The 14,721-nt window shown below is 44.8% G+C and overlaps 1 protein-coding gene across 4 annotated transcripts in view; it reads right to left on the minus strand.

The window, feature by feature from the left end:
• LOC310752458 (venom factor-like) overlaps nt 1-14,721 on the minus strand; it is a 59,618-nt gene that overhangs the window by 8,362 nt on the left and 36,535 nt on the right. For 2 of the 4 annotated variants that reach the window (XM_083592763.1, XM_083592762.1), the window contains exons 26-31: nt 10,754-10,916; nt 6,322-6,417; nt 5,695-5,845; nt 4,625-4,788; nt 1,305-1,463; nt 86-236 (exon numbers count right to left, since the gene is read on the minus strand). In XM_083592763.1, the coding sequence (XP_083448889.1) occupies nt 86-236; nt 1,305-1,463; nt 4,625-4,788; nt 5,695-5,845; nt 6,322-6,417; nt 10,754-10,916 (884 nt within the window). Of the gene's footprint in view, nt 1-81; nt 237-1,304; nt 1,464-4,624; nt 4,789-5,694; nt 5,846-6,321; nt 6,418-10,753; nt 10,917-14,721 lie in introns of all 4 variants that reach the window. The other 2 variants (XM_083592764.1, XM_083592761.1) reach the window with 1 other exon arrangement.

Here is a 14,721-nt window from a genome sequence, read left to right on the forward strand (position 1 = left end):
GGGGGGGCTGGCCTCCTCAAATATTTTATGGGGGGTGGTGGAATACCTTAGCTCTAGCAAACCTAAGCCCACCATTCATACTTACTCAGCTGGACATTTTCAACAGAAACTTGCAGAGAAAAACTTTTGCACTGCTCTGCGGCCTCCTGTAGTTTTGCATTATACACCGTCACTATGGTCATAATTGCTTTTCCTTGACCAGATGCTTTCACAATGAAATCTTTATTGAGCTTGGTCTGAAAAAACAAAAAGAGTCAGTGTGCCTTTGGTTTGATTCTCTCTTGACACATTCAATTTTATTGATTGCTATTACTGTTTTATTAAGTTGTAGTAGAGGTGAGATATAACACTATGATGCAAGCAAACAGATGGCAAATCCACATTTTTGTGTGATTATAAAGTCCTCATAAAAAACTATTCACCATTCACCAGTGGCTAAACACTGCAAGGCAGCATACCAAAGCATTATTTTGTCAGTTTGCATTTCTTAGTACAGAAAGTATTGATCTGATGTGTAGAAGTCTTTCCTATTCCAATTAATTCAAGAGGGTTCTGGAAGCTTCTGTGTGTGGAAGAAACAAGCAGAAGGTTCATGATGTTTGGGATATTCCTTCAGAGAAGCTCAGTACAGCTGGTTTAAACTGGTTCTGTTATCTCTTTCCGTCAAGGTCATGCTGACTATAATAAGAGGCCAGAAGGAGCCTGGGTTTCACTTTCTCTTTTTATCTCTCCTTTCCTTCTGGTGTGGTGTTCTGTATATAGTGTTAAGGTTTAGTCTTATTATAAGTTATTGTAAGTTTAAGTTAAGTCTGCTGCAACTGGATTTCTTATGGACAGAGCCAGTCCTGAATGTATTGGGATTTGTGACCATTATGCGCATTTACCTTCAGTAGCAGTAAAGCTCTGCTGGATGAAATACAATTGCCTCTGGTCTATTTTGGGGGAATCCTGCAATGTGTTTAAGTTTTTACTCTGCTAACTATACAGTGGAATCCGCTCTGGATCAATAGTGAGTAGAATTCCATGACATATTTAGCAATGGTTATCTATTTTTTAAAAGCTGGCATTAAGTCAGTTATGGTGTTGAGGGTACTTCAACATGACATTGTAGAAAGTAGTTTCGGCCTACCCTGGCGTTTTATATCGTTGCGTTTGTGTTTCACTGACATTTTTTGTTGGGTCACACTCCTCCCCTCAGCTCTTGCAACAAGTCAGGTTCAAAATCTAGCCACAGAGTAATAAATAATGATTTCCAAAGGGGGAAATAATAAGTAAAATATCATTCGTTCAAAGGAAAGCTGTACCTCTGCCGATCGTACTAAGAGTGCGCTGTCATAGTCAATAGGGAAAGTAATCATCTCTCGACGTCCTGGCAGTTTAATAGAAACTGCCAGCTGTATGTCCTTATGGGTAGGGATGTCGATCTCATACTGGGCAAGAGCTTGGAAAACCATGACGGTTGCCTGAAACGGGAGGAAGAAGATGGAGTCCAATGAGTTCAACCTGCAGTCCGCGCTGGCCGGACCATGAGCTGGGATGAGGCAGCCACCTCAGGCAGCAGAACCCCAAGAGGTGGTGCCCCATGGGCACCTCACCTGCCCTTCCATCTCCACTGGCAGCAGAGAAGCAGCAGCAGCATTGGCGGCTTCGGGTGAGATGTTGCCGAGATTTCGCAAGACCTATTCCATTGCCCCTGCGACCAAGATAAGGGAGGCTTCAGCAGCAGGGCAGTGGTGGTGGCTCAGCACCTGCTTGCAGTGGCTATCTAGACAGGGACCTTAGCATAAAGGAAATGAGAGCAGAGAGGACTTCCGGTTGGTCGCCCGATATGGCGGACAGAGCTCTTTCAGCTGAAAGAGCCCCAGCGCTTTGAAGATTGGGGTGATCGCGAGAGCATTGCGGAACCCCGAAGAAACCCTCAGATCGAGCATTCTGAGGACCTGGTGTTCTGGCGGGTGCCCTGAGCGACTCCCCTGCTCCCCGTTAAGCTCTAATAAGAGCCCCGAGAGCGAGCGGGGTCAGAGACGTGGGCACTGTGGAATCGACTCGCTTTCTCCACAGCGCAAAGCTCCGAGTCCGGCAATCATGAGCGACCAATTTCTCTGACTACATTAAGATTTGAAAATTGGGAGTAAAAAAAAAAAGGACTTAAATTCGGACTTTTAAATTGGATTGAAAGGGATTTAAATACGGAGGTTGATCCCTTTCCGCTGAAACAAAAGTGAAAGCAGTGACAGCTGACCGAAGCCGTAACTTTAAAAGACTTGCTAAAAACTTTCAAGAAACAATTTTAAGCCCCTCTTTCTGTAGATCAGATATATGACACAGAAAGTCTGTGAACAGGATCTCCTACAAAGTTATTAATATCCGTTATGAGAGGCCCTGATTCAGTTTGGAGCAATTCCTTAACTGCACCACTTTTCAGATAAAAATCACCCCCTGTAAGCTATTATTTGCCCTGCTGATCAAAACATGTGGGTAGCTCTATGATAAAGGGGATAAGGAGGAAGCATCATCTTACCCCTCCTCTGTTGTAAAGCATCGTCTCCTAAGTAGTGGGGTAGTAGAGATGGGGGGCAGGAATCACCTCTGGCAACCAATGCACGCCTTTGGTTTCAGATAGTACAGGGGCAGACAAGTCTAAGAAGCCTGGGACAAAAAAATGCATGGCCCTCTAGCGGCTATGGTGGCTCCTTTACCAGAAGGATTGGATTTAGCGTTAACTCTGGAAATGCATACTCAATTCTGACCAAACTAAGCCTCCTAGAGCAAAATCTACATTAGGGCAATGTCAGGGGACTGCCATCGGAACAGGGGAGGGAGGCAGGGGGCCCGTTGGGATACAGAGAGCCTCCAAAGCTCCTGAGAAGCAGTTCCTCTTCCAGCGGTGGGAAAAGCCACACCTCCAGTGGAGAAGAGAGGGAAGGGGCCAGCCAAGTGAAGAGAGGGCTCGAGGATGCTGCTGAGAGCCCCAGCGCCTCACCTCGCCAGGCTGGGCAGGAGGGACGCACGCCCCTTCCATCACCCAGCTTACACAGAGGCGTGAAACGCAAGGAGGGGAGGAGGAGGGTTCGGGTGCCAAAGTTCTTATGTTGGGGGAGAAGCCGGAAGGGGCCACTCCCAGATTCTGCAAGTGACTAAGACAGACTTGAACTTGGTAGATCTGCACTGTAAGTAGTTTGCACAATAAAACCTGTAAAAGACAGGTCGGAGTCCTGCCTGGTTACGCACAAGCAACCACCAACAGCATCTGACAGGTAAGTAAAAAGACCGACTCGGGGGTTGCAGCGCTCATCTCGCTTTACTGGCCGAGGGAGCCGGCTTACAGCTTCCGGGTCATGTGGCCAGCATGACTAAGCCGCTTCTGGCAAACCAGAGCAGCGCACAGAAACGCCGTTTACCTTCCCGCCGGAGCGGTACCTATTTATCTATTTGCACTTTGATGTGCTTTCAAAGTGCTAGGTTAGCAGGAAGCAACAAAAACAAACATGGAAAGTAGCTGCAGTTGAACATGTAATTTGGCCATCAGCCACACCTAGTTTTTTGAAGTGATTAACCAGTGCCTGAACTGTAGCACCATCTGAGTCTACTGATTGGGGTGGGTACGGGGGTACATGGCTATAAGTGGAGCCCTCCCCTCCCCACATTTAAGATCTTAACATGCCAAACTTAAAGGCTATGGTGGAAGCTGAACACATTAGTTTTCTTTTCTTTTTTTAAATTCTTTTTATTGAGCTCTTTTTCAGGAAAAAAGAAAGAAAGAAAAGAAAAAACAACAACACCAAAAACATACAACGTGATAACACAAAGCTTGTACCAACCCATACAAGAAAAAAGAAAACAAACATAAAACATCATAACATTGAGTGACTTCCCTCCATCTCAGTTTTGAGCTATATCACCACGATATCTTTCTACGGTATTTTTTTTTTTTTTAGCCTCTATCGATACTTCGCAGGTTTTATATTTCACCTACTGTGATTTTGTTGTATCCTAAATTTGTTTCTATGTATGTTACGAATTTGTGCCAATCATTAATAAATTTTACATTTTTCTGATGCCTGATTTTTTGTGTCATCCTAGCTAGTTCTATATATTCAAATAGCTTAGTTTGCCATTCTCTAACAGTTGGGATATTGGGAGTTTTCCAGTTTTGCGCTAGCAATATCCTGGCAGTTACCGTTGCGTATTGGAACATTGTTTGGTCCTCTTTCCTAATCTCCTGTCCAACCATTCCTAAGAGAAAGGCTTCGGGTTTTTTGGGGAAAGTATATTTCAGAATTTTTTTTAATTCATCATAGATAAGTCCCCAAAACCTTTTCACTTCTTCACATGCCCACCACATATGGTGGAAATCACCTTCTTTTGTTTTGCATTTCCAGCACGTTTTGTCCCCAGTCTTATACATTTTTTCCAATTTCACGGGGGTGATGTACCATCTGTACATCATTTTTTGAACACATTAGTTTTCAAAGTGTAGGAAATTATTTTGTATGGAGGTCACCCCACCAGCAATCTAAAGTGGTGTAGCCCAGACGCAGGCTGATCACTTCACTCAAAACTAGGTGCAAATGGAGGCTACAGTTCAGTTTTTAAGCAGAAGGGGAATAAAGCAAACAATCACCTGGGTTTGTCCATATGTCCCGCCATAATATTTCTGCTCTGTCAGCCACTTGACTATGGGACCAACACCATCAAACTTCCTCATTTTCAGCAAGGCCAGCAGAGCATAGGATGTGCCTTCGATGTTGTACGTGTGAGCATTATATTCCTCCCAACGATTCTTATCTATATACCAGCAATGAAACAGATCTTCATTAAACAGATCCTGATGGGCGGATGAGCTCAATGTCCTAAGGACCCACCCAGTTCCCACCAGTTTCCATTAAGAGATTATCAATGTACTACATAATACATTATAAATTAAAAACTGCCTGTCACTTGCCTGCAAGCCTCCTCCCTCCCTCAGCCATTGGGCCAAGCTGCTGTGATGCAGCATTTGTTTATGAACAAATTTACAACAGCTATGGAAGCGCAGAATTTTGAAAACCAGTGCAGGAAACAAAATATCTGTTTGTAATAGAATGGTAGAATTGGAAGGGATCCCAAGTGTCATCTAGACCACCCCCTTGTTTAAAGGAAGAAGCCAGCAACCATTAAAAGACAGCCCTGAGGCTCATCCACACAGGCACAACCACTCACAACCACACAGCATTTCATCCACTCTTTTTCAGGCTTCACACACTGATTCCATAAACTTAGAGTCTGGGACTCAAACATTGCTTCTGCTCCTCGTCGGCTCATGCATCCCCTTCCAACAAGTAAAGCAAATGCAAAAAGTTCCTTTCCCCTCCAGTGTTGTATTTGGCTTCATTTGGCACCCACAACCACCACAGGGCCCTTTTCTTCTCTTGCTGCTCTGCAGACACAACCTTTCCATTTCTCCCCAACAGCAGAAGGAACAAGGCAGCCAGGAGGGAGAGGGAAGGGTGCATGGAGTCAGGATATACTTCCTTGGTACTCTGGAAATCATTCCCAGTTCCCACAGGGCAGCCGCTTACAGGCTGCTTTTGGCCTGGCTGCTACCACTGTCCTTCTTCCTAGAAGTCTTCCAAGCTGCTCCTTACAGGAACAGCTCATCTTCAAAACCTGACCGTGTTTTTTCTTGTATTGAGTGTGCTGCTGCAAACGTACCTCTTGATGCTGCCATGAGTACCTTGTCATCATTAAGCCTTCCTGCCAGGGCTAAAGCATAAGCCGTGAGGGCCACAGTGTAAGGTCTTTGCAACTTCCCATATTGTCTTAATAAATACTTAGAAGTTTTGGTGATGCTGCTGTCTAGAATCTGGGTAAAAAGGACAAAATATACACTGTACGAGTGTTTGGGAGAACAACTGCAGGCATTATGTATTTCATGCAAACGTAATGCAATAAAGCGCCAGGGGCTGCACTACTGAGCCTAGTCTCCTTTGGTTGAGAAAGCAAATTAGATTCAGGGAGCCTTTCTAAAATCTGTGTTATTTATAAATATACAAGCAGAGCAGAGCAGGAGCAAACGGTCACTTCTACAAGCAGGCATCAGATCCTGAAAGAGCGCTCCTGCCAGAACCTTATTTACAAATTTATCTTCCCACCATTCTTACTACCAAAGAAATGGAAAAAGCCAAGGCTGCTTACAAAAGTTAAAAGAAAAAACACCATTAAATAACAAATAAAATAACACACAAACAGCAGCAGCAATGGAGACCTCTCTCACCTCCCTGCCAGCCAAAACTCAGAGGGATGTGCAAAAGGGACTGTGAGGGGTGGACAGGTACTTACATTGACTTGATCCTTGCAGGTGTCTTTGGACTCCAGCAATGCAATCAGGACGAAAGCTGTTAATGACACTTCTGGTTCAGCGCCCTTATAACCTCCCTGGAAGGAAGCAAAGGGGGGGGGGGGAGGCAAGAACAATTGAATGTGTTTGGTTCACACAAACAGATCTCCTACCAAAAACATAGCTCAGAAGTACAGGCAGTGGGGTGGGGAGGAAGGTAGGGGAAGCAAGCCTGAACATACCAGAAATTTGACAAGCTTAGAAAATTAAGAACCCAAAGTATTTTAAAAGATATATATGTCTTCCGCTTTCCCCCATCTTTTGCAGATTTCATATCCCCTGGGAAGCTATTTGTCTTTGTGGTTTGCACAACGACAGCACTACAGAAAAGTAACACAGCAGCAGCTGTAGGTAGGGGTGTATTTCACCACCATGTCCTCTTTGTGAACCCCTCTACAGTGGTACCTCGGGTTAAGAATTTAATTTGTTCCAGAGGTCCGTTCTTAACCTGAAACTGTTCTTAACCTGAAGCACCACTTTAGCTAATGGGGCCTCCTGCTGCCACTGGAGCATGATTTCTGTTCTCATCCTGAAGCAAAGTTCTTAGCCTGAGGTAATATTTCTGGGTTAGTGGAGTCTGTAACCTGAAGCGTATGTAACCCAAGGTACCACTGTATAAAGAACCTGGCCTGCAGGAAACTGTCATCAGACAAAAGCCTTGAGGGACCACCTGCCTGCAAGACAGTCTATCAACTAATTCTTCTGAATTAGGAACCAGAAAATACATGGATTTGTTATCAGAAAGGACAAGAAGCAGAAAGAAAGCGTACCATCTCTCCACCATCTCTCTGTGCGCAAACACAGATTATGTATCTAGGCCAGGGGTGCCCAAACTTTTTCAAAGAGGGCCAGATTTGATCAAGTGACCATTCGCGAGGGCCAACCAAAATTGTTGAGCTTTTTTAATAATAATAATAATAATTTATTATTTGTACCCCGCCCATCTGTCTGGGTTTCCCCAGCCACTCTGGGCGGCTTCCAACAAAGATGAAAAATACACTAAAATGTCACATATTAAAAACTTCCCTGAACAGGGCTGCCTTCAGATGTCTTCTGAATGTCAGGTAGTTGTTTATCGCTTTGACATCTGAAGGGAGGGCGTTCCACAGGGCGGGCGCCACTACCGAGAAGGCCCTCTGCCTGGTTCCCTGTAACTTGGCCTCTCGCAGTAAGGGAACCGCCAGAAGGCCCTCGGAGCTGGACCTCAGTGTCCGGGCAGAACGATGGGGGAGGAGACGCTCCTTCAGATATACTGGACCGAGGCCGTTTAGGGCTTTAAAGGTCAACACCAGCACTTTGAATTGTGCTCGGAAACGTACTGGGAGCCAATGTAGGTCTTTCAAGACCGGTGTTATATGGTCTCGGCGGCCGCCCCCAGTCACCAGTCTAGCTGCCGCATTCTGGATTAGTTGTAGTTTCCGAGTCACCTTCAAAGGTAGCCCCACGTAAAGCGCATTGCAGTAGTCCAAGCGGGAGATAACCAGAGCATGCACCACTCTGGCGAGACAGTCCGCGGGCAGGTAGGGTCTCAGCCTGCGTACCAGGTGGAGTTGGTAGACAGCTGCCCTGGACACAGAATTGACCTGCGCCTCCATGGACAGCTGTGAGTCCAAAATGACTCCCAGGCTGCGCACCTGGTCCTTCAGGGGCACAGTTACCCTATTCAGGACCAGGGAGTCCTCCACACCAGCCCGCCCCCTGTCCCCCAAAAACAGTACTTTTGTCTTGTCAGGATTCAACCTCAATCCATTAGCCGCCATCCATCCTCCAACTGCCTCCAGGCACTCACACAGGACCGTCACCGCCTTCACTGGTTCTGATTTGAAAGAGAGGTACGAGCTGGGTATCATCTGCATATTGATGGACACCCAGTCCAAACCCCCTGATGATCTCTCCCAGTGGCTTCATATAGATGTTAAAAAGCATGGGGGAGAGGACGGAACCCTGAGGCACCCCGCAAGTGAGGGCCCAGGGGTCTGAACACTCATCCCCCACCACCACTTTCTGAACACGGCCCAGGAGGAAGGAGCGAAACCACTGCATAACAGTGCCCCCAGCTCCCAGCCCCTCTAGACGGTCCAGAAGGATGTTATGGTCGATTGTATCAAAGGCCGCTGAGAGATCCAGCAGAACCAGGAAACAACTCTCACCTTTGTCCCTAGCTCGCCGGAGATCATCAACCAGCGCGACCAAGGCAGTTTCAGTCCCATGATGAGGCCTGAATCCTCTGATTGGAAGGGATCCAAATGGTCCGCATCCTCCAGGCGTGCCTGGAGTTGTTCAGCAACCACTCGCTCAATCACCTTGCCCAAGAATGGAAAATTTGAGACTGGGCGATAGTTGGCCATACTGGCCGGGTCTAAAGATGGTTTTTTAAGAAGCGGTTTACTGACCGCCTCTTTCAGCGGATCTGGGAATGTTCCCTCACAGAGGGAAGCATTCACCACCCCGCAGAGCCCATCGCCCAGCCCTTCCCGGCTTGCTTTTATTAGCCAGGATGGGCAAGGATCAAGGAGACAGGTGGTTGGTTTCACGCGTCCAAGCAGCCTGTCCACATCCTCGGGGGTAACGGATTGAAATTGATTCCATGCAACTTGACCAGACAGAGCTCTAGCACTCTCCCGCCCTGGCCCTGCTCCCATGGTGGAGTCTACTTCTTCCCGAATCTGAGCGATTTTATCTGCAAAAAACTTTGCAAAATCATTGCAGGAGATCATGTGGCCCGTACTGGGCCCCGATGTCGCAGGTGGTTCCGCTAAATTGTGAACCACCTGAAAAAGTCTCCTGCTGCTGTTTTCTGCAGATGCAATAGAGGCGGCGAAGAAAGTCTTCTTTGCTGTCGCTATCGCCACTTAGTAGGCTTGATGTTGAGCTCTAACCTGTGTCCGGTCAGATTTGGAATGAGTTATCCGCCACCGGCACTCTAGCCGTCTCAACGATTGTTTCATTGCCCTCAGATCCGTGGAAAACCACGGGGCTGCCCAGGCTCCATGCAATCGGAGAGGGTGCTTCGGAGCCAAACAGTCAATAGCCCTGGTTAACTCCACATTCCAGCGGGCCACCAGGGAATCGGCTGAAAGGCCATCAACATGGGATAAAGCATCCCCTACCACTCTCTGGAAACCATTTGGATCCATTAAGTGGCGGGGGCGGACCATCTGAATTGGTCCCACCTCCCTGCAGAGGGGATGGGTCGCAGAGAAGTCCAGTTGCACCAGGAAGTGATCTGACCATGGCACTTCTTTCGTTTCGCTTTTACTTAGTGTCAGATCACTAACATCCATAGAGGTAAACACCAGGTCCAAGGCTATGGGTTGGGTCAGACTTATTCAGGGACAGCCCCATGGAGGCCATGCTTTCCACGAAGTCCCGAGCAGCACCTTGTAAGGTCGTGTCGGCATGGATGTTAAAATCCCCTAGGACAACCAAGCTAGGTGTCTCCAGGAGAACATCCGCCACAACCTGAAGCAGCTCGGGCAGGGAATCCTTGGTGCAGCGGGGAGGTCGGTACACCAAAAGGAATCCTGTACTGCCCCTATTGCCCAACTTCCAGAACATGCACTCAGAAAACTGGGTCTTCCCAATAGGACGCCTGGTGCAAACTAATGACTTCCTAAAAATCACTGCAACCCCCCCTCCCCGCCCACATGACCTGGGTTGCTGTGCGTAAGAGAAACCTGGTGGACAAGCAGCGGCAAGGACAGGCCCATCTGCTTCATCCAACCAAGTCTCTGTTACACATGCCAGGTCAAGTCCTCCATCCATGATCAAGTCATGGATGGCAGTGGTCTTATGAATCATTGACCTGGCATTGCACAGCAGCACCTTCAGGTCATGTGGGTATCCCTTGCGGATTCTAGTATCCATCCGGTCAGGACCAGACCCGGAGGCAGGGATAGTCCTCAGACAATGACTAAACCTGCCTCCTCTGTAATGACATGGTCTGGTCTTAGCGTAACTTTAGGATTAAAGTTGTGGAGCTTTTTTTAGGGTTGAACTTGTGGAGCTTGTTTGACCCCAAGAAACTGCCACAGGGGCCGCATAAACAGACTTTAGACATGCCTGATCTAAGCAATGTGGATCAACATAGATCAGGTTTTAGCTCCCTACAGAGGCTATCGGAGGCTGCTCCATATGGTTGTGATTATAATGGCCTCTTGTCCATCGCAACCTCACTTTCGTGCCAATAAAGATATTCCTCCTTCACTGGAGGCTTTTAAGCAGAGGTTGGATGGTCAGCTGTGATGGATGCTTTAGTTGATATTCCTGCATTGCTGTGGGTTGGGCTAAATGACCCTTGGGATCCCCCTTCAGCTTTACAGTTTTATGATTCTATTCAAGTCAAGCACCATTAGTAGCAGAAAGAAAGCACACCTGCATTTCTCCATGGATCATAGGGGCATCTTCATGGAAAATTCCATCTGGTTTCTGCTTCTCCAGAATCAACCACTTCACACCTCCACAGAGGATATCCTTGTTAATAGAAGATACTATTCCTGAAGCCATGGCAAAGATTTTTATGACATAAGCTGTTAACCTGCAGAGAATATGATGCATCAGCTCCACCATTAAACAGGGGTAACATATTGGGCACCTTAAAGGCTAACAAATTAATTATGGGGCAAGTTTTTGAATTACAACTTACTTATATCAGATGCATGTAGCACTGTCCTGCACTGAAGTTATACATATGTTAAAGGGAATGCAAGTTGAGTGGATATGTGCTTAACAACCAGCAATTGTGCACATTCCCCAGACTTCATTGAGAATGTTCACAATATCTACCCATGAAGAGCTAACTTGTGCACACCATCGTACCTACGGGACCGCTTCTCCTAGTGTGCCCCACGGAGGACCTTAAGGTCTGCAAATAATACCACCCTGAAGATCCCAGGCCCCAGGGAGATTAGACTGGCCCCAACCAGAGCCAGGGCCTTTTTGGCCGTGGCCCTGGCCTGGTGGAACACTCTCTCACAAGAGACCAGAGCCCTGCAGGATTTGACATCTTTCTGCAGGGCCTGCAAGATGGAGCTGTTCCACCAGGCCTTTGGTCGGGGTTCAGTCTGATTCTTTTCTTTCTGTAGAAGAACAAGCATTAAAGAAGCCTCCTAGCTCACTCACAGGTCCTTTATAAGACCAGTAGTAACAGCTGACCCTGGAGAATATTAACTACTCCAAATTTTACCCGTGGACTGCCCTCTGTCCAGATTTTAATTTGCTCTGAACTAATTTTAAGATGTATTTTAATTAATTGATTGCCTGTTTTTATGTTCTTTGTATACTGTATTAGTTTTATGATGTTAGCCCAGCTCTGGCCAGGGAGGGCGGGGTACAAATAAAAATTTATTATTAAATTATTATTATTTCCCAATCAATACGTATAAACTCCAAAAGTCCTTGGGCAACGTTTATATAGCAACTGAATTTTGTATATTCTGTAGTCATAATGCATACTCTCCAACAGGCCTCTAAGTTGCCACATTTTGCGCTTGTTTGCAGACCAACCTCAAGGGCAGCCCCACATAGAGTGCATTGCAGTAATCCAACCTGGAGGTTACCAGCATATGGACAACAGCGATCAAGTTATCCCAGTCCAGAAATGGCTGTATCTGTCTTACAAGCCTGTAGCTGATAAAAGGCACACCTAGCCACTGTGAGATGGATACAGCAATGGACCCCTTATATGGACCCTCATGGAAGGAAAGAACATTCAGAATCCAGTGGAAATTAGAAAATGTTTCCAGGGGTACTTTAAACAGTTGTATACACAAGGGCCACAGAAAGAGTTCGATATAGACCAATTCTTAAAAACAAATGGACTACAAAAAATCTCTCAAGAAAACAAGTTAATGTTGAACTATAAAATTACAGAACAGGAAGTGGAAGGTGCCATCCAGAATATGCAGTTGGGCAAATCTCCAGGGCCGGACGGTTTAACCTCAAAATACTATAGATCTTTGAAAGACTGGATAATTCAACCACTAAAGGAGGTTTGCAATGAAATTTTGGAGGGGGGAAAAGCACCAGAGTCGTGGAAGGAAGCTTATATTACACTTATACCGAAAACTGAGTCTGAAAAGACACAACTTAAGAACTATCGCCCCATATCCCTGCTTAATGTGGATTACAAAATTTTTGCAGACATTTTGGCTAAAAGACTAAAAAAAGTATTAGTGGAGGAGATACATAAAGACCAAGCTGGCTTTCTCCCGGGCAGACACTTGTCTGATAACACGAGAAATATAATTAATATTTTGGAAAAACTGCAAGTGAATATTAACACTAAAGCAGTCTTAATATTTGTAGATGCGGAGAAAGCCTTCGACAATATTTCTTGGAGTTTTATGAAGGGGATGGGGGTTGGTCAAGGTTTTGAAAACGGTATAGGTGCAATTTACTCAGAACAAAAGGCCAAACTAATTGTTAATAATGTGGTGACAGAGGAATTTAAGATAGAGAAAGGGACACGACAAGGCTGCCCAATTTCCCCATTGCTCTTTATTTCGGTCCTGGAGGTTTTGCTAAATATGATCAGAAGGGACCGTTTGATTAAAGGTATACAGGTCGGAGCTAAACAGTACAAATTGAAAGCTTTTGCAGATGACTTAGTACTGACGTTACAGGAGCCAGAATCTAGTACTAAAAGAGTATTAGAATTGATTCAAGAATTTGGTCATGTGGCAGGATTTAAGCTGAACAAGTTAAAAACTAAGGTTCTTGAGAAAAACTTAACACCGATTGAGAAAGAGAGGTTTCAGAAGGAGACAGGTTTAACATTGGTTAAGAAAGTAAAAAAACCTGGGGGTTAATATGACCGCTAAGAACTTAAACTTATTTAAAGACAATTATGAGAAATGTTGGTCAGAAGTGAAAAAGGATCTAGAAATATGGTCAAATTTGAAGCTTTCCTTGTTAGGTCGAATTGCTGTTATAAAGATGAATGTATTGCCAAGAATGTTATTTTTGTTTCAATCATTGCAAATTTTGGACAAAATAGACTGTTTCAAGAAGTGGCAGAGAGACATTTCTAGATTTGTCTGGCAGGGCAAGAAGCCCAGAATAAAATTTAAAATACTAACTGATGTAAAGGAAAGAGGTGGATTTGCCCTGCCAGACCTTAAGCTCTATTATGAATCAGCAGCAATTTGCTGGCTGAAAGAATGGCTGCTTCTTGAGAACACAGACATTTTGGATTTAGAAGGTTATAATAACGTTTTTGGGTGGCATGCATATCTGTGGTATGACAAGGTTAAAGCACACAAAGCATTTAAAAATCATATTGTCAGGAAAGCATTTTTTAATGTCTGGATAAGATATAAAGATTTACTTGAAAACAAAACCCCAAGGTGGTTATCACCGATGGAAGCGAAGGCTCAGAAAAAGCTCAATATGGAGGCCAAATGGCCGAAATATTGGGAGATTTTGGAACAAGAAGGAGATAAATTGAAATTGCAGAGTTTTGAGAAATTAAAAGATAAAGTGCGAGACTGGCTTCACTATTATCAAATAAGGGAGGCTTACAATTTGGACAAAAAAATTGGCTTCCAGGTGGAAAAATCAAAATTGGAAACAGAACTGTTAGATCCCAAAACTAAGATACTTTCAAGAATGTATAACTTGCTGTTGAAATGGAATACTCAGGATGAAACGGTTAAATCTGCTATGACTAAATGGGCACAAGATGTTGGACATAACATTATGTTTGCTGTCTGGGAACAGTTGTGGACCACAGGTATGAAATTTACGGCATGTAATGCCTTAAGAGAGAATATTATGAAAATGATATACAGGTGGTACATGACACCAGTCAAGCTTGCAAAAATCTATCATTTGCCCGATAATAAATGTTGGAAATGTAAAGAAAATGAAGGTACATTCTTTCACCTTTGGTGGACGTGCCCAAGGATAAAGGCTTTCTGGGAGATGATATATAATGAAATGAAAAAGGTATTTAAATATACCTTCTTGAAGAAACCAGAAAACCAGAAAATAAATATTTTCTATTTATTTTTTCTGTATTTTGTATCTTTTTTTCTATGTATTTTTTGTATTTTTTTTCCTTTTTGTTTTCTTTTTATTCTGTAACTTTCTTCTTTTTGTAAAACTTTAATAAATATCTTTAAAAAAAAAAGTTATATGGACCCTCAAACAACCCACTCGCAGCACCTCCATCTTCCCAAGATTCATTGCCAGTTTGTTGGCCCTCATCCAACCTACCATTTTATCCAGGCAGCAGTCCAAGACTTACATGACCTTTCCTGATTCAAATATTACAGAGAAGTAGAGCTGGGTATGATCTGCATTCTGATTTCCTAATCTCCCAACCGCTTCACATACATGTT

The sequence above is a fragment of the Podarcis filfolensis genome (genome assembly GCF_964270895.1).
Source record: "Podarcis filfolensis genome assembly, chromosome: 17".
In the NCBI taxonomy this organism is placed as follows: domain Eukaryota; kingdom Metazoa; phylum Chordata; class Lepidosauria; order Squamata; family Lacertidae; genus Podarcis; species Podarcis filfolensis.